The sequence below is a fragment of the Myotis brandtii genome, unplaced genomic scaffold, assembly GCF_000412655.1.
Source record: "Myotis brandtii unplaced genomic scaffold, ASM41265v1 scaffold643, whole genome shotgun sequence".
Taxonomy (NCBI): Eukaryota; Metazoa; Chordata; class Mammalia; order Chiroptera; family Vespertilionidae; genus Myotis; species Myotis brandtii.
This window is the reverse complement of record NW_005370478.1, coordinates 359,307-381,857: the sequence shown is the minus strand read 5'-3', so window position 1 is coordinate 381,857 and position 22,551 is coordinate 359,307. Positions and strand designations below refer to the sequence as shown.

The 22,551-nt window shown below is 50.9% G+C and overlaps 1 protein-coding gene across 5 annotated transcripts; it reads right to left on the bottom strand.

Annotated features, from left to right (window-relative positions):
* Positions 1–293: 293 nt before the first annotated feature.
* Positions 294–20,882, bottom strand: CGN (cingulin). Of its 5 annotated transcripts, none has more exons than XM_005880609.2 (22): positions 20,756–20,882; positions 16,987–17,127; positions 15,341–16,220; positions 14,552–14,652; positions 14,355–14,424; positions 14,162–14,257; positions 12,590–12,717; positions 11,296–11,428; positions 10,807–11,019; positions 10,046–10,194; positions 9,657–9,789; positions 7,045–7,245; positions 6,489–6,695; positions 5,835–6,092; positions 4,766–4,936; positions 4,101–4,262; positions 3,660–3,749; positions 3,418–3,501; positions 3,200–3,318; positions 2,534–2,642; positions 1,983–2,146; positions 294–1,662 (listed from the first exon to the last, which is right to left on the bottom strand). In XM_005880609.2, the coding sequence occupies exons 3-22, from the start codon at positions 16,205–16,207 to the stop codon at positions 1,521–1,523; spliced, it is 3,597 nt and encodes a 1,198-aa protein (XP_005880671.1). In that variant the 5' UTR covers positions 16,208–16,220; positions 16,987–17,127; positions 20,756–20,882; the 3' UTR covers positions 294–1,520. The 5 variants fall into 5 exon arrangements, with proteins under 5 accessions (XP_005880671.1, XP_005880670.1, XP_005880673.1 ...); XM_005880608.2 differs by lacking the exon at positions 20,756–20,882 and adding an exon at positions 19,231–19,301; XM_005880611.2 differs by lacking the exon at positions 16,987–17,127.
* Positions 20,883–22,551: the final 1,669 nt, after the last annotated feature.

The window sequence follows — 22,551 nt, the reverse complement described above, 5'->3', positions numbered from 1 at the left end:
CCTAGGTTCCATCTGATCTGTTGTAAAGGCCTCTAGAAACTGAGGTCAAGAAAACCCCAGCTTCAGCCTCTAAATTGTGCAGTTAAAATGGTTTCTTCATAATGTGGGACCCTCCAAATAAGTGAGGAAAAAGAGTGAGAAAACACGCCACGGATTTCAGGATAGATATATAATTTTAATAGTTAATTTAAAATAAAAATCAAGGCTGGATTGGTTTTGGAGAAAATATCTGATTTGCAGAACATTTTTTAAAATCATGAAATTACAAGCCATTGGTGAGAACAGCCTTCTTCTTCCCCCAGGCTCCTCACAGAGCCTCCTTAGGAAATGAGGTGAATCATCTCCCTTACTCCTCTCCACTAGGGCTTGGCTCTCCCCAAAACCCAAAGGAGAAATAAATCCTCCATTGCCTCTTCCCATTTCTACCAAGAGTCGGCCTCTAGCCCGTTGGGAAGCCCTGTATCAGGTCCAAGCTCCTGAGAAGAGGGCCCTTTGGTTCCCCGGTAAGGATGGGCACATCTGGTCAGAGAAGCCACAAGAAAGGCCACATGGAAGGACTGAAACCTTTGTTTGTCAACTTGTGTAGACAGTTGTCAGTGTTCCCAGGTATGACCATCTTATAAACACGTCCATAGTCACAGAGGGAGAGGAGGAAGGATGGAAACCCTGAGCAGAACCAGGCCCCACCATCTCATCATGGCGCCACCAAAGTCCCTCTCAGAGGGGCTCATTGGCAGAGAAGCCAGTAGCTCTCTTGACCAGTTACTGGGGCCGGAGGAAAGATAAGGGCCCCAGACGGAAAAAGGCTGATCCTTGGAGAGGTATGAATGTGCAGGTATAAAAGGCAAGAAGAGCATCCTTATCTCCTCGCCGTGGCTAAGGCACTGAGAGGAAAGAAGGAATTTAGGAATGAAGATGGAAAGGGGAAGAGAAAGGCTCTTCTGGACTCACTTGCTTAGGGAAGATAAAAAATAGGGCTGGGAGGTGGGGTTAGGAGGGGGGGGCGGTCTACCACATGGGCCCCATGACTGTGCAAAGAGGAGCATCGAGGAGCAGGTAGAGCCACGCCAGCGTGTCCATTACCCATAATGTTCCCCGCACCCTGCTCCAGAGTGGGAGGAAAGCAGGTTACAGGAATCAAGGTAGCAGAATATCCTAGGGTATTTCCCTGAGCCTGAGGATTAAGGGCTAAAGTAATAAAGCTTTATATACATGGCAATTTCTCTCCCTTCCTGTCCTGCTCAATCCCCCAAACCTATTTGCTGACCATCCTGCCGCTGTAAGGGAGAAGAGGAAGGGCTCGGCACTTACGGGCTCAGGTGGCCTAAGATACCCACTCCTCTAGAGGACAAGGAAAGTCTGTCTACCACCGTAGCACTGATACCCTTTTATCACCACCACTCCCTGTCTCAGGTCTGAATGATTGTGTCCCCCGAAAGAATGAGGAATCTGAGGCAGGGCAAAGCAGGGCTGGCCAGGATAGGCCTCGAGCGTGGCCTCTGGGCCTTGTGGGCCACGAGCTAACAGGAGCTGGTCTGCAGGTTGCTCTCCGTAAGCAGTGATGCGATGGAGGAAGGATCGTACACATTGTCGAATTCCTCGTCTGAGCTCAGCCCTTCGTGTTGGAGGGCTGACTCAGCAGCTGTGCGGGAAGTTTTGCGCCTGAGTCAAAGAGAGGAATACTGGTCATGGAGGGAGGTAGAAAGATTGAGACAGCCAAACTTTTCATGCTAAAGAGACTCCCAATTCTTCTAAGACCTAAAGCTACTCCCAAGATCCCCCACTAATCAGAGATTTGGGGAGATGGGGTATAGAATAGAGGCTGAGATACTAAAAGGTAATCATACTGGCTTCCAGCCAGGAATAAGTGACTTCCAAGTCCCATCTGAGAGATCCTCTTCTCCCTAGAGGTCAGCCAGGAGAGCCCATCCCCCTCCTGCTCCACTATCCCGATGGGGCAGGGGCAGTAAAGCAGCCCATACCAGGAGTCCTTCTCCAGAGCTTTGATCCGGGTCTGGAGCTGTTCATTGACCTCATGCTGCTCCTCCAGCTCACGCTGGGCCTTCTTCCTCAGGCCGTCCAGTCGCTCAATTTCCTCTTCTGCTTCGTCCACCTGCCGCTTCAAAGCCTTCACCTTCAGGCTTAGCTGGGAAGGATACCAAGTCCCCACATTAGAAAAGCATCTGCTGCCACCATGGCCTGGGACCCTCCCCTGTAGCAATCTTGACAAGGGATCACTGCCCCTTGGAAAATGTTGTGACCATGAGCAAGTTCCCTAAGCTCACAGGTTTGTCTTGGGGATTAAATGAGTTAATACATGTGTAATACTTAGAAAGAGAAGCTCACACATCATAGGCACTGAACACATGTGCTTCCTATAACTCTTATAATCCAATCCTCTCAGTCAAGTCTCCATTTTGATACGAGAAAAGTCTAAGTTTGGAAGACCCATGAGATGGGACCAACCTTGGCCTTCAAGCAAACGCAGTATGTACTGGCCGGGTCATTGCTTGGCCCCGGCTATGGTCCTTACCTGGTCTTTCTGGTCATTGACATGCTGCCGCTCATCATCAATCTGGATGGACAGCTCTTTAACCTTCCGCTCCAGTTTTCGGTTGGTGGACTGCAGAACTGTCTTCTCCCTAAGACGGTGGGGTAGAGGGGTGTCTATGGCAGTCACCATTTCTTTCTTTTTTTTAAAAAATATATTTTATTGATTTTTTACAGAGAGGAAGGGAGAGCGATAGAGAGTTAGAAACATCAATGAGAGAGAAACATCGATCAGCTGCCTCCTGCACACCTCCTACTGGGGATGAGCCCGCAACCAAGGTACACGCCCTTGACCGGAATCAAACCTGGGACCTTTCAGTCCACAGGCTGACGCTCTATCCACTGAGCCAAACTGGTTAGGGCCACCATTTCTAAATTAACCCCAATTTGGCCTTCTAGTGCCTCCACAGACTCCTCTCAGTCATGAGCCCCACCATTAGACCAGGGAGGATCCAGGGCAGATCCAAAGAACTGGGAGATAGACATCATTCACATTTTAGAATTTCTGCAACTCTCTCTCTCAGTTTTCTATCAAGAAAGAAGTTCTCCCAAAAGATCAGGCCGGATTGGCCATGTCTGAGGTAGAAGATGGAGGGAGCACCAGAGGAGAAAAGTCCAGAGGGAGAGAGGAAATATGGGTCCACCTCACCTCTCCTCAGCCTGCAGCCGCTCCTGCAACTCCCGATTCTGGGATTCAAGCTGAGAGAGGCTGGTGTTGGGCTTCTGGAAGCTTTCTGAGCTGGCCAACCGGCTCTTCAAGTCCTTGTTCTGAGAGGGACAGGAAGCCTCCACAGTTAGCTCTCTTCTGATCCCTTCCGTGGCCATCCTCCCTGCCTCCTGTGATCCATCCCCAAGACTCCCCCTCACCTGTCTCTCCAGGGAGATTTTGTCACACTCCAGGTCCTGCCGAGCGGACCTCTCCTGCATGAGCTCTGTCCTTAGCTGGTCTACCTAGGGGAGGGGTGAGAGGAACCAGACTTGGGGAAAGCTGACGATGAACCACCAAGCTGAACCGAGTGAGGCAGAGTGACTGCAGGATGCTCCCTGAACTCTGAGTCCAAAGGTTCAGCTAGGAGGTAGACACAGATGCAGAGTAAGGAAGGGGTTACCTGGTCCCGGCCGCGATTCACCCTGTCGGTCAGCAGCTCCACAGTGTTCCTCTCCTCGTCTAGCTCTGCCTCCAGCCGTGAGACTTTTTCCTGTGGCGGAGGACAACAGGATGCCAATCAGGACGTTCTCAAAGCCCAGCCTCCAGACTTTTCTCTCTCACACATCCCCAGAACCTGTTGGTCTTTGCCTCTGCCCAGAGCCACCACAGGGCTTGTGCCCTCTGCTGACCAGGTGTGGCATCAAAGGGAAAGAGTGGAGCCTGCTCTGGCCTTGGCCCCTTAGCAGAATGACAAACCTCAGAATCTACTGCTCAGTGGGGCAGCCCTATTACCCTATTGAGAAAACAGAGAAACCACAGATCTCCCACCTGTGCCAGGTCCCAGGCCCTCTTCTTTCCACGCCCCTCCCACCACCACAAGGCCACCGCACACTGTCCCCACCTCAAGGCCCTTGAACTGCCGGGTCCTGTCATCCTGGGAGCGTTTTTTGTTCTGGGCCTCTTGCTCCAGCTCCTTCAGCCGCTGGGCCAGCAGCTCCTTGTCCAGACGGGCTGTGTCCCGATCGGCCTGGGAATCCTGCAGGGCCTGCCGCAGCCTCTGGGTCTGGGCAGAAGGGAAAATGCAACAGCTCAGAGAAGTAAGGTGGGGATTGAGGGGTGGGAGCAGTCCACAATTTTTTAGAATTGCCAGTGTATGGTGATGATAAAAAGCAGAATGATTTTTAGTCCCTTTTGTTTCTTGTTTAAAAACTTCCCGCACAGACTGGAATCACCTGAGGAGTTTTTAGACTACTGATCCCCAAGGATTATGATTTAAATGGTACAGGATGCAGCTTGAACATTGGAATTTTTAAAAATCTTCCCAGGTGACTCTAATGTACATCTGAGTTTGAAAACCCCTGCTCTACAGACAATGCATCCCCTATTGTCTGTACCTAGGGTAGACCACTCCCTCCCCCCTCCCCCACCTTGTATGTCACTCTGAATGGTTAGACACTAAACCTGGGTCTCCCAGGATTCCTGGGCCACAGGTTTAGTTAAGAGGCAATGACCTTCAAACCAAGGACACAGGAAGGATTCCCACCCTCCTGCCACTTAAGCTCCTACCTCATCCTGAAGCCGGTTCAGCCCCCCAGAGGTCTTCTCAGCTTCATTGGCCCACTCCTTGGCCTGGCGCTGGGCATCTGCCACCTCCCGCCGGGCCTTGTCCTTGTAATCCTCCAGCTGGGCCTGGAGCTGCTGCAGGGCTTGCTTGGAGTCATCCCCCATCTGCTCCAGCTGGACGCACAGAGCAGAACGTTTTCAGGACCCAATTCTTCTCTGGGTCCAAGCTCTCAAGACCCTCCCAGAGCTTCCTTCCTGCTGAAGCAGCCCTTTGTTGCTCTGTCCTGGGCCTAGGACTCTGGTATGGCTACTAGGAATGTATCGATTGCCTGGGTTCAACTCCTGGCTCTACCACTTACTAGCTACGTGACCAGAGGCAAGTTACTTATCCTCTCTGGGTCTCAGTTCCCCGCCTGTAAAATGGGACAATAATAGTACCTACATCACAAGGTTGTCGGGAGAGTTATATTAGTTAATTATGTAAAGTACATACAACAGTGCCTGATACACAATAAACTTTGAATGACCTTATTTCAGCAAACCCAATATTCCAATGGTGTATCACTAAGAAAAATTTGCCAATTGAACTACAATATACCATCAGTTATAAGCCAAAACTCGCCTTCAGAGATAATAAAGTGTACATTTCAGAACTGATGAACTATACTAGGTGTTTGCTCTAGTTTTATAATGTAAGAGACTGGGAGGACAACCTTAGCTGAAAACAAGCAATTGATTTCTTTTTCTTCCTTCATCCCTCCTTCTGCTACCCCAAATATAAAATTCTCCCATTGAAGATTCTTACATTTAGGTCTTATGGAGTTCTAATGGAGAATTCCAGGAGACACTTCCAAGGATCAAGACCATAAAGGAATGGAGCGTGGGGAGAAGGGCAAAAGCACTGAGGGGAGGTAGGAAGGATGTCACTCTCTGAAGATTTGACCTTGGCCTCCCCAACCATGAACTTGAGGAAAGCAAACAGCACACATTCTGACCCACATCACCCTGTCCCCCCAGGCAAGCTTCTGAATGAGCTGGGCCTCTTCCAGAGCCCAGGCGCCCCATGCCCCACCTCCTTGTTCAGTCGGTCCACAGTCCTGTCCAGCAAGCGCTTCTGCTCTTCCAGCTCGGCCTTGCCCCTCCGCAGAGCCTCCCGCTGCTTCGCCTCCTCCTCCAGGGCCCGGTTCAGTGCCTGCTGCTCCTGCCCCATGCGGGCCAGCCCACGCTGGGCCTCCTCCAGCCGCACTTCCAGTGCCCGCTTGGCTGCTGCCAGGCTCCCTTCCTCCTCCTGGGCTGCATTCAGGGCCTCCTCTAGCCGCTGCTTCTCCACCTGGGGCAGGGGGAGTGGACCAAGAGAAGGCAAAGCTTGGGCTCTAGCCATTTGGAGGTGAGTAGATGGGAGAGAAGAGGAAGAAAAGGGTGAGCAACGAAAACAGGCTCAGATGGAGTAGAAAAAAAAATCAAGACATAGAACATACAAAGGTTGGGAGATAAGAGACAAAAATGCCTCTGTCCTGGCCTCTGCTGTTCCAGTCCAGGCCTCGAGTGCAAAGACTGGGACGTTCACACCAAAACACACTCCAGGAAACAAAGGCAAGGTGAACCGAGAGCTTGGAGGCGAACGGAAACACACTAACGACAAAATAAAAGTGATGGCTGAGTAGTCAGCAGGGACTAGAGGAGAAAGGGCCGGCAGGCAGCCAAGGCGGTCACCAGAGGCACTGACCTCCAGCCGCTGCACCTTGTCCCGAAGCCGAGCCTCCGCCACTTCCCCACCCTCCGCCAGGCCTCGCGCCTCCTTCAGCTGCTGCTCCAGACCCAGGATGCGCCTTCGGAATTCGTCGTTCTCCTCCTGGGTCTCCCGAAGCGTCGTTTCCACTGCTGCCCGACGTTGCCCCAGCACTGCTGCCTCTGCCTCCGCTGCCATCTGAGCCTGCGGCCGTGCAGAGTGGCGGCTCAGACCCCACGGCTCAAGGTTACTGTCCACGCCCAGGAAAAGCCCCCCCACAAAGAGGCCACGAGAACTGGACTTCCGAGAAGGATAGTGCCTTCCGAGAAGGATAGAGGCTTCCCTGAGAAACCCACCCCTGCAGAGATGCACTGGGAGTCACCAGGGACAGCCCGGCCTCCCCCGGCCAAATCCTGGCGGCCGCAACCACACACTAGGACCAAGGATCTGGGCTGTACATACCCATGACAGGTAATTTTCCACGCCCTCTGGCTCCTCAGCCCTCCAGACCCCTCCGCCTCCACCTCCTAAGCCCTGTGCCCACTCCCCTTGCCTTGGAAGCCTCTTCACAGTCCTGTCTCAATTGCTGGAGGGTCTTTTGCAGCTGGACGTTCTGCTGTTCCAGCTCCCGGCCTCGATCAGCCTCGACCCTCAGCTGCTTCTCCAACTCCCGCTCCCGGTGTCGCCCGGCCACCTCCTGGCTCTGCCGCTCTGCCCGCAGCTCCTTCAGCTCCTCCTGTGTCCGGCGCAGCTCCTAGGAGGGAAGGGGCATGGCAACAGGCCAGAAGGCCGGCGGGGACACCAGCACGTGGAGAAACTGAACCCCCGCACATTGCGGGAGGGAGTGTAAAATGGTGTGGCTACCCGGGAAAGGGGTTTGTAGTTTCTCCAAAAGTGAACCCTGGAGTGACCACAGGACCCAGCAACTGAAAACGTACGCACAGGGTGTGGCAAAAGTAGGTTCACAGTTGCAGGTGCAACACAAGAGTTTATTCTTGCATTATTACTTACGAATCATTGTATTGTTTTCCATATGAACAACTGTAAACCTACTTTTGCCACACCCTGTGTATGCCTGAGAGCGTCGAAAACGTGTTCATTTTAAATGTGTACATGAGTGTTCGTAGCAGCACTATTTTTTATGGCTCAAATGGAGGGGTGACCCAAATGTCCACCAGCGGGTGACCAGATAAACAAATGTGGTCTATCCACGCAGCGGAATATTATTCAGCCATAAAAAGTAAAGCACTGGTCATTGCTACAACATGAGTAAACCGTGAAAAACATTACACTGGGTGAAAGAAACCAGACATAAAAAAAAAAAAAAAGCCACATGTTCTAGGAATCCATTTAAATGTAAAGTCCGGATAGGCAAATCCACGGATAGGCAAATCCACAGATCGAAAGTAGATTGGTGGCTGCCAGGGTGGGAAGAATGACTGCTCATGGATATAGGGGTCTTTTTTGGGGTGATGAAAATGTTCTGTAATTCGATAGTGGTGATGGTTGTACAACTTTGTGAATATACTTAAAACCACTAAATTATACACTTTATAAGGGTGAGTTTTATGACATATGCAATAAATCTCCATTTAAAAAATTATATGGAATGAGAATAGATGAGGGTATGGATGAAAAAGGATTAGCTGTTAAAAAATATTTTGAAAACCAAAATATGTGGCACAATACATAGTGGTGCTGCCCTGATTTCTTTTCTAAAAAGTTAAAACATGAGCTCTGGTTCTAATTCTTTAGCTATCAGCTACTTCTGAAATTCAGACAGGACCGTAATTAGGCTGAAAGGTTATATAACACAGGGTAAGTCTTCAATGTGAGAAACTAACAAAACTAATTACGAAGAAAAAGAAAAATAACACATTGTATGGTGTATATTGAACTGGGTCAGTCTGTTTTCCTAATGTATACTTTGCTTATTGGCTAAATACTTGATAAAATATACTTAATATATAAGATAAATTAAATACTAGTTATTACTTTTTCGCTTTATCCAGCATAATATATCAACTGAGATTGTCCAGAGGAATGCCTAGGTTCACTATGTCAACTAATATAGTGAACAGATTTCAGACTATCCTTGATACTCGTTCACTTCATAACAATATTTTAAATTAAATATCTTAATAATTTAAGAGTACTTTTGATTTCATAACCACCAAATATATTTGGTTAACATTTATTATGTTTTTCTCCACCAAATACTTTGTGGTAAGCTCAGGCATTTATGTATCTGGAAAATCATCACTTAAAAATATGATTACCTTGATTACAATTAGGCAGTCTTATAGTACAGGCATGATAAATAAGCATTGACTAATTAATACTTATTAACTGAGCACCTGCTATGTATAGCATTGGAAACCAGCAGAGTGAATCAAAGGAATGTAGACCTACAAGGAAACTCAGGCGGCCATAAATGTCAGTTCTCTAAAATTAATGAAAATATTTTCTAAGTTTCTAAATCACCCAAAACAATTAGTTGCTTTCTTGGCCTTGATAAACTAATTCTAGGAACATGAAAAAAGTATTTGTGTGTTCACTTCAATTTTATGCCCTTAACATTTATAAAATATCCATGTATGATAAAACATTTAATTCTACGCCTGGATTCTATACTCTACGCAGCTTTCAAATTACCACGTGGCTTCCCATTTAGGTCAGCTGGCTGGGCCAATGCAAGTATTCCAGTCCATGTGGCGACAACTCTCATTGGAAGTGAATAAACAGATGCTCTAATGTTTGTTTTAAAATTTAGTTAATGAGTACCCTCTGAGAGACAGAGCAGCTCTTGCTATGTGACCAAGTTAGGTTTCCAAACTTGCAAAAGAAATGACCCTGAAGTTTCACAAATCCACCTAAATGCTGTTACGCATGAGGTCTCTTGGGAAGCAGCCAGCAGCCTCTTGATACACTATTCAACCTGGACACTAAGGGCCGTTTCCCCTAGAAACTTCTATTCTCAGTGAGACCAGCCAGCCCGGCTGGGTCAAAGACTATGTGCTGGGACGAAATACGGCTGGGCAGGCAGGATGGGGCCTGCAAACCAAGCCCGAGGGAGATAGCCACATTCATGTGGGGATCCTCATGGAAAGGCGAGGCGGGCTCCTAACACCCCAACCTTCCCTTCTGCCCCCAACTCCCAAATACCTTCTTGAGCTCCTCCGCCTGGCGAGACTCTCCAGCACCAGCTCGGGCCTGCCCCAATTCCCTTTGCAAGGCATCTATCTTCTCCCCAAGCTCCTCTTCCATCTCCTCCTTCTCCATCCGCAGCTGCATGAGTCTGAGCCCAGACAGGTGAGTTAAAAGGGGAAAGGGACAGGGTCAGGCCACCTGCCTGGGAGAGGTTAGCAGGACAATGAAAACCACCTCCCTGGAGGCTAATACACTGGGTACCCAGTCTCAGGAGGGAGGAAGCTGGATATAAAAAATAGCAGTTTGAGAAGCAGAAAGTAGAGAGTGCAGCAGGAGTGGAAAGGAAGTGGGCTATGGATAAGAACCATGGATATGTATTCCTGGGAGAGGGGCAAGGTCCTTACTCTTGCTTGGTGGCTCTAAGCTCCTCTTTGTTCTTCTGAAACATGCTCTGCCAATGCCCTGTCTCCTCTGAGGTCTCCTCCAGCTCCCTCTGCAGCCCCCGCACCAGGGCCGACATCCTCTGCTTCTCGGCCTCTAATGCTGCATGGTCCTAAGGAAGGGGAGAGTCAGAGGACCAGAACGCTTAGACGGGAGAGCTCACTTCACACCAGTGAGAATGTAGAAGGGCAGGCCCAGGCCGAGGGCATCCGGTGACACCCGGTGACACCCGGTGAAACCCTAAGGGAAGGTTCTCCCTCCAGGTCATTATCTACACCCCTCCATTATCTATAGCAGGGGTGGGGAACCTTTTTCTGACAATAACCATTTGGATATTTATAACATCATTCATGGGCCATACAAAATTATCAACTTAAAAATTAGCCTGCTGTATTTGGTCAAACATTTAATTAACTCACCCCTAATGCCTTGGCAGGGCCAGACCAAATGATTTTGCGGGCCTTACATGGCCCACAGGCCGGACGTTCCCCACCCCTGATCTACAGGAAGCCTCCTCCCATTATTTCCCCATGGGGTTTTGACTACACGCCCTCTGGTACTTCCGACCTGCACACCCTCCTCTGCCACTACAGGTTTCCTGACCAAGGTTTTCATTACATCTCACATGTGTCTTCTAGGGGGAGTCCCATGACAGCCATGAAAAGTCCAAAAATACCAAGACTTCAGGGTAGCCCCCTTCCCAGGCCCTGCTCCTGTCACATGCCTGGGTTGCATCTTGCATGCTCCGGCGAAGCTGCTCCGCATCTCTCTGGTACTGCTGCCGCACATTCTCCACCTCCTGGTCACGGGAGGCCACCTCCTCCTTCAGGGCCCCCTTCAGGGCTGTCAGTTCCCGCTCCCTCAGCCTCAGCTGCTCCTCTACGCGCTGTTTCCCCTCCAAGACCTCTTCAAGAAGTTCCCGGGTCTCTAACAAGTCCTGGGGAAAGTGCAAGTGCAAGTACAGAGGTGACCACCGGGTAGGATCCACCTGTCTGGACATTCATTCAGTCAATCAAAACATTGTTACCGAGCGCCTTATAATCTGTTAGGCCTGGTACCAGGTGCTCTGTGACCTCCAAGAGGCCTAGGGGAAAACCCACCATTCTGGGCTCTATTAGGTCTGTCTGAAAGCATACTTAGGGGTACTCCCATACTCTGAGGGTGCTCTAGCTGAAAGGAAGCAGGGGCTGGGGTCCCCAACCCATCTCCCTACCTTCATTAGCACTTGCTTAGCAGGCTCAGGACCTTGGGCCTGTTTCAGCTTGTCCTGCAGCTCCATCACCTGGGTCTCCAGCCCATGTCGCACCCTCTCGCCCTGGTCCAGGAGGAGCTTCATGTTCTGGAGCCTAATCATTAACAACGGACCACATTATTGAGCACTACATGTCAGAGAGTTTTCTAAACACTTTACATATATTATTTCATTTAAACCTCCTTCAAGTCTTTGTTTAAATCTTAATAAGAACTCCCCTAGCCCTGGCCGGTGTTGTACAATGGTTAGTGTTGGCCTGTGGACTGAAGGGTTCCATTCCCAGTCAAGGGCATGTACCTGGGTTTTGGGTTCAATTCCTGGCCCCGTTGGGGCACGTGTGGGAGGCCATCAATCAATGTGTCTCTCTCACATTGATGTTTCTCTCTCTCCCTCTCTCCCTCCCTCCATCCACTCTCTCTAAAAAAATCAATGGAAAAAATATCCTCAGGTGAGGATTAACAACAAAAAATAACCTCCCCTAACTACTTTATTTAATACTGTAACCTGCTCCCCCATAACCTGACCCTTCTGATCTGCTATAACTTACTCTACTTCTCACATATGAAATGTTTACTTAAGAATATATTTATTGCCCTTGCTGGTTTGGCTCAGTGGACAGAGCGTCAGCCTGCAGACTGAAGGGTCCCAGGCTCGATTCTAGTCAAGGGCACATGCCCGGGTTGCGAGCTCAATCCCCAGTGGAAGGTATGCAGGAGGCAGTCGATCAATGATTCTCTCTCATCATTGATGTTTCTATCTCTCTTTCCCTCTCCCTTCCTCTCTGAAATCAATAAAAGTATATTTTTTAAAAAAGAATATATTTATTGTTTACAGTCTGTTACCTCTCACTAGACACTGTGCTTCTGAAGAGCAGGGCTCTTCCTCTGTACGGCTCACTGATGTACCTCAGGACTCTAGATCAGTGCATCACACAGCATTCATTGCAAAAACATCTGCTGAATGAAGGACTGAATCCTCACAACAATCCTGAGAGGTACTATCATTAATCCCATTTTACAGATGAAAAACCTGAGGCCGAGAGGCAAACCAGGTAACCTAACTCATGCACCATCACCATTACTGATAGAGAAGGTAAAGAAAGGGCTCATACCTATCTTTACACCATCTCTGCCGGCCCCTTTCAGCTTCTGGAGAATTCCCTGTCTCCCTCTGCCCACAGGCAACCTCTAAATCCAACCTCGGGCCCCATGCAGCCTCCCCTCAGCCCCTCCCATGCACCATCAGCTGCACTCACTCCTTCGTGCTCTGCTGGGCCTCCCCCATCCTCCTCTCCAGGAGCTCCTGCAGTCGGCTGCACTCTTCCGCCTTCTCCTCCAGCTGCCGCTCCAGCCCAACCCGGGATGGCTCCAGTTTCTGCCGTTTCTGAAAAGGAGAGGAAAGTATGTGGAGAGCAAGGAAAGCCTCTGAGAAGAACCAGGAATCATGGGAATTCTAACATTTACTGACACTCACTATATAGCAAGCTCTGTACTAGGGAACTTATGCAGATTATCTGCACTTAATCCTCATAAGAAGCCTTGGTATTTGTGATGGCTTAACATACATCCACAAATTTTTTAAATTCCTTTCAAAAAGGGAAGACTCTGCCCTTGAGTATGGGCTGGGCTTAGGGACTCTCTTCTAACAAATAGAAAAGGGGGGTGGGGGGGAATAACATGTATTTTCTGAGACAAGGTCATAAAAAAGGCATCCCAGCTTCCTTCTCTCTCATTTCACTCACTCTGGGGGAAGGTAGTTGCCATATTGTAGGGACATATTGCAAGCAATCCTATGAAGAGATCCACACAGCAAAGAACGGAGGCCTCCAACCAACAGCCATAGAATACGCCATTTTAGAAGCAGATCCTCCAGTTCCAATCAACTCTTCCAATAACTGTAGCTCCAGTCAGTACCTTGAATGGAACCTCATAAAAGACTCTGAGCCAGAACTGCCCAGCTACGCTGCTCCTCAGACACTGGGAGATGTTGGCATGTTCAGCTTTGAGGTAATTTGTTACACAGCAGTAGCTAACTAATACAGTTCAATTATTATCCCCACTTTACAGTCAAGGCAATGGAGGCTTAGAACAGTTAAAGAACTTGCCCAAGGTGCTACAAAGCCAACAACTAAGGGCGCCGGGATTTGAAGTGTTAGTTTGACTCACAGCTCACCATTTAACTACGACACTAAACAGAAAACAAAGGCAGTTACAACCCACCACTTACGGAGCACCAACAACATACAGGCAATACTGAAAACATTGGAAGCAGTATTTTTTGTGGGGGGAGGGCAGGAAGGGAAGTACACAGACGTTAGAATAAATTAACTTGTGATTTCAAATGTCTTCTCTGCAACTTACTACCTTGAGCAATTCACTTAACCTCTTTGACCTTCAATTTTCTCATAAAAAAAAAAAGTCCAGGATGCCTACCTTACAGGGTCACTATAATTATTACGTAGTATCCAGAAGAGCACCTACTACAAAAATTATACTTAATAAAGGACAGCTACTATTATCACCATCATTATGATGATGATGAAAAGAACTGAGGTAAGTAATTTGCTCCAGATTTATACAGCCAGTAAGTGGCAGCGCCAGGATGGGAACTGCCAAAGGAAATGGAATGAAAAGTAGCTGGACTCCTGATGAATGTGCTCTTCCCGTCTAAGCTCCAGAGAAGCCCAGAAGTCCTTGCTGGGACCGGCACACACCCTTGTCTCACAGGACACAGGCGTGCTTACCCCATTACTTGGAGGAGCCAGCCCAGGTTAAGGTTCTCCCCACAGTGGTTCTTCCTCCCTCCTGTGCCTCTAGCCTCCCCTCACCTTCACCTCTTCATCCAGCTTTTGCTGTAGTTCCTCCACTTTTCGGCTGAGTTCACCCTGCCCTGCCGGGGACTTAGCAGAACCAGGAGCAGCCATCTGCCGGAGACAATGGTGGGGAAGGAAGTGAGTCCACGCTGACCCTGACCCTGACCCAGAACCTGACCCTTGCTCCCACCTTGAGAAGGCCACTCACCACCAGAGGCTGCATCTGCTCCAGCACCAAACTGACCTTCCTCCTCACAGATGTTTCACTTTCTGAGCTCCTGGGAGATAAAAGGACAGAAGCAAAGGTTAGGGGAGGGAAGAGGTAGCGGAGATGAGGGGAGTTAGGGTGAAGAGCCTGGGGGATGGGAAAGAAAGCTAGAAGGAAAGAAGGGGGGTCCCGCTCACCCCTCCCTCAGGATGCCATAGATGGTGGCCTTCACGTGGTCCACACCGCCTGGTGGGGTTGCCTCCTGCTGGTCTCGAAGAAGGTCTGGAGTTGATTTGAACTGCAAAAAAGTAAACCCAAAGAAACAGGAATATTAAGCCAGAGCCTGTGTGAGGTTCAGATGGGCCAGAAGTGGCAATTAGGAGACCAGGCCCTTCAAGCATGAACAAGCCTGAAGTCAGGTAAAGAGGCAGCAAGAGCACTGAGGCCTGAGCCACAGGCCAGGGAGGATACACCTCTCGCTACTGTTGCAAACCAGCTTTTCCTCAACAAGCAGATCTCAACCAGCGGTGAGCTGTATCACAAGTAATTCTGCACTAATGACAGTTCATGTATTCGCGTTTGTAAATGATTTACTATTAGAATGGGCTTCACTTTGTCTCGGGGTACAATCACTCCCCCACTTACTCGCATTCCTGAGTGGGAGACAAAGATGGGAGTTTTGGCAAGAGCACCAGGGAGCTGCTCCTATCCTCCGAACCTGCCTTATGCACGCAACAGTCCTAGCAAACGCTAGTGAATGAGGCACAGAAAGTCACTATCCATGCTTGTGAACGGTGATTTTACAGTTAGTTCTGTTTCCTTTCTAATTTTGCCCATGGAAATCTGTCCACGTGGATGGAAGAAGTGAAAGACAAAAGGTGGAAACTTTCTGCCCTCGGTTATTTGAACCAGCAAGGGGTCCCAGGGCATGGGTCAGGGCTGACGAGAAGGGGCCAGGGTTTGGGAGCAGAGAGGTGGGGTCTGACCTGCAGCATGGCAGGGTCCTGTGTCCTCCCTCGAGGCTCCTCAAAACTCTGAAGGACCCAGTCCTGGGTCTGACGGGAACGGCTGAACCCACTGGGAGAGTTCTGGCTCTGTATCGGCTGTTTCAAGCTGCCCACGTGGCTGTCATGCTTTCTGCTAGGGCTCCAGTGGTGGGGGGACCTGCGCTCCCGTTCCTCAAGGGTGTCCCGTGGGAGCCGGTTGTCCAGGCTCTGGCTCCGCTTGCGCTGTTCAGGGGGCATCGAACGCATGCGGCGGCCAGTCCGGCCCCGGGCCTGGCCCCCATGGCGACTGTCAAACTTGTTGATGAGTGAGTCCACTGAAGACAGAGGAGCAGTGTCAATGGTGCTCCCTGGGGGAGCTCCCTGGGGGGCCAGCTCCAGCAGGCTGGTGCTCCTGTTGCCCGGACCCATAGGGGCAGGGCCTGTCAGCGAGGCCTGGGACTGGGAGCGCAGCAGCCGTCCATTCCAGGGGGCCCCAGGCTCCTCATCAGACATGCTGTCCTGCAAGCGGCCAGACAACTCCTTGGCCCGAGAGTAGGAGCTCTCGGGGAATTCCGAGTCGGAGCTCAGAGCTCCCGGGGCCCCTCTGCTGTTGGCTCCCTTGATTTGGACCCCAAAAGAGTCGCCCCCTTTGTCCCCGCTGTTGAGCACCACGAAGGGCTGTCCAGCGATGCCCTGCACACGCACGGCGACCCCATAGCTGCTGGCTCTTGCATCCTTAGCTGGGCGTCGCCCCCCATGACGCAGGGTGCCCATCTCTGTGGTGCCCACTGGATCTGTGATGAAGCGAATCTGGACTCCATGGTCTACAGGGCTCCGGGGCTCGGCCATGGTGAACGCCTGCTCCATGGGCCGGAAGGTCCTAGAAGATGAAGAAAAGCAGGTAAGCAGAAACCCAGGAACCTCCTCTCCCCAGTTGTGTGAAGGTGATTGTCCTGTCAGTTCCTTCCGTGTAAAACTGTGGTTTTCATACTTGATCTGAGCAGCAGGAGCATCCCCAAGGCCTATGAAAACACACACTGCTGGACCCACTCCCAGAGTTTCTGACTCAGTAGGTCTGGAGCGAGGCCTGAAGATTTCCATTTCTAACAAGTCCTGCCTAACAGACACCTCCACTCAATGGAACAATGGGGCCTCCAGTCCTACAGCTCATTTCAAATACAGAAGAACCCCAAGGTGTTCTAGCCCATTTCCGGGATGCGTAAGCCGACAGCAGTGATGTATCTGGATTGGGGGTACTGAGAGCGAGGGACAGGGATGGGTAAGTGACTGGCTTTCTATGGTGTATCTCTCTTTGTCCCTTTTGAATTTTGGAACCATGCAGCTGTGTTGCCTATTCAAGAAAAAAATACGTAAATAACATGTAAGAGTCCCAGTTCAAGGGGCCCCAGGACAGGCAGACTTGTGCCACCTGAGGGCCAGAGCCAAGCCCACCCACAGGCCAGCTCCCCCATCCACATTGCCCAAGCTCAGCGTCAGCAAATGGAATGTCCTGCAGGTGTGCTCTGGCGCCCGGAACTTGGGGAGGAGCAGTGAATAAGAACTCCAGCTTCTGCTAATCTCCACCAGAGCCTTGCACCAAACTGGAGGAGGGGCCTCTAACGTGCCAGACAAAGACACAAACATACCCAGCTCCACCTCCCAGGGGAGCTCTGGGCCAAGGAAACTTGGCAAGGGCTTGTCGAAGTGCTGGGAAGCCCAGGAAACTGGTGAGAGGAGAAGGTAGGGCCAAACTCCAGGTGAGGAAGGGCTCGGTGGGAGGGAGTCTCCTGCAGAAGGAAGAGCATTCCTAGCATTCCAGGCCCTTCCCCTCCAGAGAAAGGAACAGGGAGGGAGGAGCCCCTTATTGGGGGGAAAAAAAACACCTCAACACCTTTTTCAGTGTTGAGACTTCATTAGAGAACATAATGAAAGCAATACCCCCTCCCCCGCAGAAGAGAGCCCACCCAATCTTTACCACAGAATCTCAAGAGGGTCACATGAACACCTTAAGGTCCGCCAATGAGTCCAAGGACCCCTGTCTTCCACTCTTCAAGCATCAGGGAAGACCTTAACCAAGGTCTTATCTGACTCAGATACCCTACACCAGTGATGGCGAACCTATGACACGCGAACTCATTTTTTGGTTGATTTTTCTTTGTTAAATGGCATTTAAATATATAAAATAAATATCAAAAATATAAGTCTTTGTTTTACTATGGTTGCAAATATCAAAAAATTTCTATATGTGACACGGCACCAGAGTTAAGTTAGGGTTTTTCAAAATGCTGACACGCCGAGCTCAAAAGCAAGGGTCCCAGGTTCGATTCCGGTCAAGGGCATGTACTTTGGTTGCGGGCACATCCCCAGTAGGGGGCGTGCAAGAGGCAGCTGATCGATGTTTCTAACTCTCTATCCCTCTTCCCTCTTCTCTGTAAAAAATCAATAAAATATATTTTTTTAAAAAGGTTCGCCATCACTGCCCTACATAGCAGGCTATTTAGTTGTCAGGGCCCTATGTTGGAATTCAAGTGAGAAATGGAATCAGAAAAGAAGCCACAAGGCAAAGGGATATGTTTTCCAAACCACTTGTCCAGTAGAAAAGGCACTGGACTAGAATCAGAATCTGGCCTGGAATCCTAGCTCTGCTCTTCACCTGATGTACATAACCCTGGGCCAATCACAACTTTCCCGAGTCTCAGTTTCCTCATCTTTCAAATGGGTATAGCGATCATACCTCATGAGGTAATTACCTGTGAGAATTAGACAATAATTCCATGGGTGTATACAACTGTAAAAAATGTATCGTTATACACTCAATATTTTTGCACTTTATTTACTGGGGTTCTACTTGAGTAAAAACATCAAGATATTAAACATGAGTTCACCTCGCAGCATATGCCTGTCGCGAAACTGACAACACAGTAAGTACCCTGCACACCTGCTGCTCCTTCCAACAGGACTTCCTGGCGTCACCTGGCTCATAGATGGATGTCACTTCCTCAGAGAAGCCTTCCCTCGCCACTCCTCACAAACTAGGTCAGAACCATGCTTCATGCTCCACCATTGTCCTTCAGTGAGTCTGCCTCGGCTTATTTTTATATATTTATCACAGCGATTCATTGCTTCCTGTCTGTCCCCCCACTAGACTGTAAGCTCCTCGAAGGCAGAAGAACATGGCTCTTCACTGACTCCTGTGTCCCCAGGATCTGGCACATTGTAGATGTGGGTAAATACTCGTTCAAGGTTGTATCTTGAACCAAGGCAGCCTCACATAGCAGTGGGATTTGCCCAAAGATTCCTCATGGCCATTTCTCGTCTGCCCTAGTAACAAGACCTCTTCCTGGCCTGGACTCAGTCATAATTTTGGAACCAGATGTGCCTAGACTGCAAGCTCTCAGAAGTCACATTATTTATTCATCATACAGCTCTACCCTGCCAGGACATCTCCTGATCTTCAAGATCCAGGTCAAGAAGTTCCCAGGCTTGGCTCAGCAGAGTGCACAGCCCCTTGCTCACCCAAGAGCAGCAAGCTGTTCGGAGGCAGCCTCGACCGCACCCTCCGGTCCCAGTGACTCCCTAACCTCACACACCTTCAGTCCCAGGACGTGTGGGTCAGAGGCCAGGAGGGCTGAAGGAATCTTTGGGGTGGGTCAGAAAGCAGGGCTCTAAATGATTCAACACGGAAAACCCGAAACCTATCCGCCTTCAGTTACAGAGGACAGCGGGGCGGGGCCAGGGAGCAGGGCAGCTCCAAAGCCTTGCGTAAGGCTCAGAGGCAGGTAAACAGTGATCTAGCGCCAGGCAACATGGATGGAGTGCAGAGCCTTCACTCTCACCAGATGCCTGACCCTGCTTTTCCCTCCCCTGGCTATGCCCAAGGCGTTCCTCACCAACTGTACCCTGGGAAGAGACCAGGCCTCAAGGCGATTCAGCTTCATCTGTCTGCCTCTGTCCTTCCGGTCTGCACCGAGGGGAAGGACGCTGCACTGGTACCAAACAGCCACTTCCCCCTGAGTTACACATTAGCCTGCCCTGCCCCAATTCCATCACCTCTGGCCCAGCCATAGCGTCTGGCTCCCAACTAGGAGTGACAGGGTCTCTGCACTACGGGCAGGAAGTGGGGGTGGGGTGGTTTGGGCTGTGCGGAAGAACCGAGAGACCAGGGCTGGGGAATAAGCTAGACGCTACATACTTGGCAGATTTAGAAAACGGGAGAACTGGAATAGAGATTAGACTCCCCTCAGAAGTAACAAGGCAAGCAAATGGTCAAAATAGAAAAGGGCAGCTCAGTGACCTTGATCATTCAGCTCCTATGTTCTCCTCGTTACAGAGATAAGAAGGTTCCCTGTGAATCCAAAAAGAATCCCGCAAGTGGACTCCTGGCTCGGTCCACTAAAAAAGCCGAAACCCGAGAGCCAGGCTAGAGCTGCTTGGCCAGTGAGGGGGGGAAAAAAACACACAATGAGGAACTGGGCCCCTGCAAACTGGCTGGACTGGTTTGAGAGGCAAGGGGAAAGGGAGGGCCAGGGAGACTCCACGGGCAGCTGGTAAGGCCTGAGTTACTCCACACCACAGAGGAGGCCGAGGGGCAAAGCCATGGGCAGGGACTCTGTCTCCCAGAGATGCCAGGGCCCAGGCTCTGAAGGAGGAGGCAGAAGGTAGAGGGGGAACGGGCGGGAGGAGCAGATGCACAAAGAACCTGGTGAAGGACTGGCCAGTGTGTGGCAGGAAGACTTGGCCTCTCTCTACTCCTCCCTCTCAAGTCCCCAAAGATGCATTCCTGATCCCACCTTTACCTTGGCCACCTCTCTGGACCTTAGTCCTCCCCTCCCCCACACAAGGAAAAGCAGCCCTGTCTGTCCCCTTCTGACCTCCCATGGAGGTGAAGGCATGCAGGTCAGACCCTCGGAAGCCAGATCCTCTTAGGGTCCGGCAAATCTCGGGATTATCAGTCCCCTGGCGCCAGCCCCCTACTCCCAAATATCCAGGATGAAAGAAGAGGTGCGGAGGCACGTGTAGGGCAACATAGCGGTTGCTAATTATTTCCCAATTACAACAACTTTCCTCAGGCAGGGCATCAAAGGGGCCAAGCTAAGGCTGGCTCTGGCTCCCTTTCCTGCCTACGGCAAGGGAATCTGCCTCACAAGTCTTGTCCGGGCCTCAGTGTGCACCTCGCATCCAGCTGGAGACTTGGAGGTGCTAACTCCCCTCCAGTCTTGTGGTCTCCTGAAGAGTCCCGTCTATTTCCTGCATCACTGGTGCCTACTGCCGGTCTGAGAGCCATCGTGGTCTGGGAGTCAGGGGTGTCAGGGGTGGTTTCAGGGAGTAATGGGACTCTTCCGAGAGGCATCCAGGAGACTGGTTAGGCTCCCAAACCTCACCCAATGGCCCCTCTAAAAGTGCAGGAGAAGGTACCTGTGCTTGGGGGGAGGGCTTGATTCGTCCCGGAAAGAGGCCTCATGAGAAAGCAATAGTTCTAGGTATTCTGTAGGCCTGAGGATCTTGCTTCCTCGTATCCCTTTCTAGGGAGGCACTCTTTCAAGAGGAAGAAGGAAAAATTCTCCCTGCCATGAAAGCAAAGAGGACAGAAACCGAAAGCCTTAGTTTCACACCAGCACGGAGATGGGAGCCCCCTTGGTCCGCCCCTCGGTGTCGCTTATTTGCGACTGTCTTCCCCTGCAGGTGACTGGCGAGAGCAGGTGCCACACCTCAGAGCCATCTCAAAGCCAGAGGGGTGTCAGCACCAGCGACCCCGGCCGTCCCGTCGCGGGGACAGCCTCGGGGAAGCGGCACCTTCCCATGCCCTCCCCGTTCCGTCTCCGAGCCCTTTGCCCAGCGAAGACGAACTCCTTCCCCTCCAGCACCCCAGTCTCCCCCAGAAAGTCTGCCGCTGGGACCGGGCGCCTGACCTCCAGAGAGATCCGGGCTCTGAAACGCTCTTATGTCCTGGGAATAACCTTCGCCTCGGGCGCCCCTCCCTCACCTGGCACCCTCCCAGGCACCTGGCACCCTCCCAGGCACCTGCCTCTTGCACCCCAGAGTGGGGACCAGCTCTTAATCAGAACTCCCACTGTACCTTGACCTCCCCTCCTGTTCCCAACTGTGCCCCGGAGGGAGGTAGCCCTGATCGCCACGACCCCCGCCCCTCGGGGATACACCTGAGGCCCGCTGGCCTCTCAGGTGCCCTTGCCCCGACCCTGGGCGGCGAGGGGCCGCAGGAGGCCATTTTTTGGGGGGGGTCCCCTCCCCCAAGAGCGCCCCGCCTGGGTTCCATCCCGGGAGCCTCGGGCCAGAGCATCTTCTGGGCTCAGCTGGAAAATAGCTCGCGGCCTCCGATGTTCTCAACCGCCACCGCTGTCCAAACCCCTTTCTGCCCTGCACCCACCTTCGCATAGACCAGGCTACTCTTCCGTCGCTTCTGCAGAAAATATGCCTGGCCCCCCAGCTTTGGAGCCTCCTTCACTCCGCTCGCCTCCCTTTCCCCCAACCTGCGCCAGAACCCAATCTCGAACTTCCTTCCCCATCCCCTGGCCGCCACAAAGCATTTTCACCGTAGTATTTATCATCTTCCAAATTATGTCACTCAGTCTTAGAAATCATAGTCATCCTTTGCCTTTTGTCCTACGGTAAGTTCCACCAGAGCAGGGATCTCTTGTTTGGGTGCATATTAGAGCTTAATACATATCTATGGAATGAATGGGAACGGGGGATGGAGTTTACATTGAATAGGAATGATCTTCATTCCAAATGGAAGGGGACTCAACCCCAGATTGTAAATCCACTATTTAAAAGGTGGGGGAGTTGACCCAGCCCCCAGGAGGGTAAAGTTGGGGGAGGGGGGTGCTCAGCAAATTCGAGGCACTGCTAATACACCAGCTGTGGTTAAACAGCACGGCTGTGAAGGTTGGCTTCCTACCTAGATGGTAGCCATTGAGATATGTAGCAAAGAGAATGAGTTAGCTTACGTCGCTGGGCTCTGGATCTTGTCCAGAAACATCTCTTGTGTACGCATTTAGGGTTAAAGAGGAGTCTGAAATGCAGCTGACAGTCCGGTTTGTTCACGGAAACTATTTCTTTCCCCTCCCCCTCGGGCTTCAGAAGCTAGGTGTGTGTCCTGGAGGGTAAAGTCCATCCACCAGTTTCTTAGCTGGGATGCAAAGTCTCTGCATTCCAAAGGAAGCTTTATGAAAGGTTAGAGTCATCCAACCGGC

Coding starts and splice junctions, on each gene's coding strand:
- CGN (XM_005880609.2), bottom strand. CDS start 16,207: ATGGAGCAGGCGTTCACCATGGCCGAGCCCCGGAGCCCTGTAGACCAT. Junction 11,429..12,589: donor GCCCAGCAGAGCACGAAGGA/GTGAGTGCAGCT, acceptor GTTAATGATTAG/GCTCCAGAACATGAAGCTCC. Junction 2,643..3,199: donor CGGCTGCAGGCTGAGGAGAG/GTGAGGTGGACC, acceptor CCACCGTCTTAG/GGAGAAGACAGTTCTGCAGT.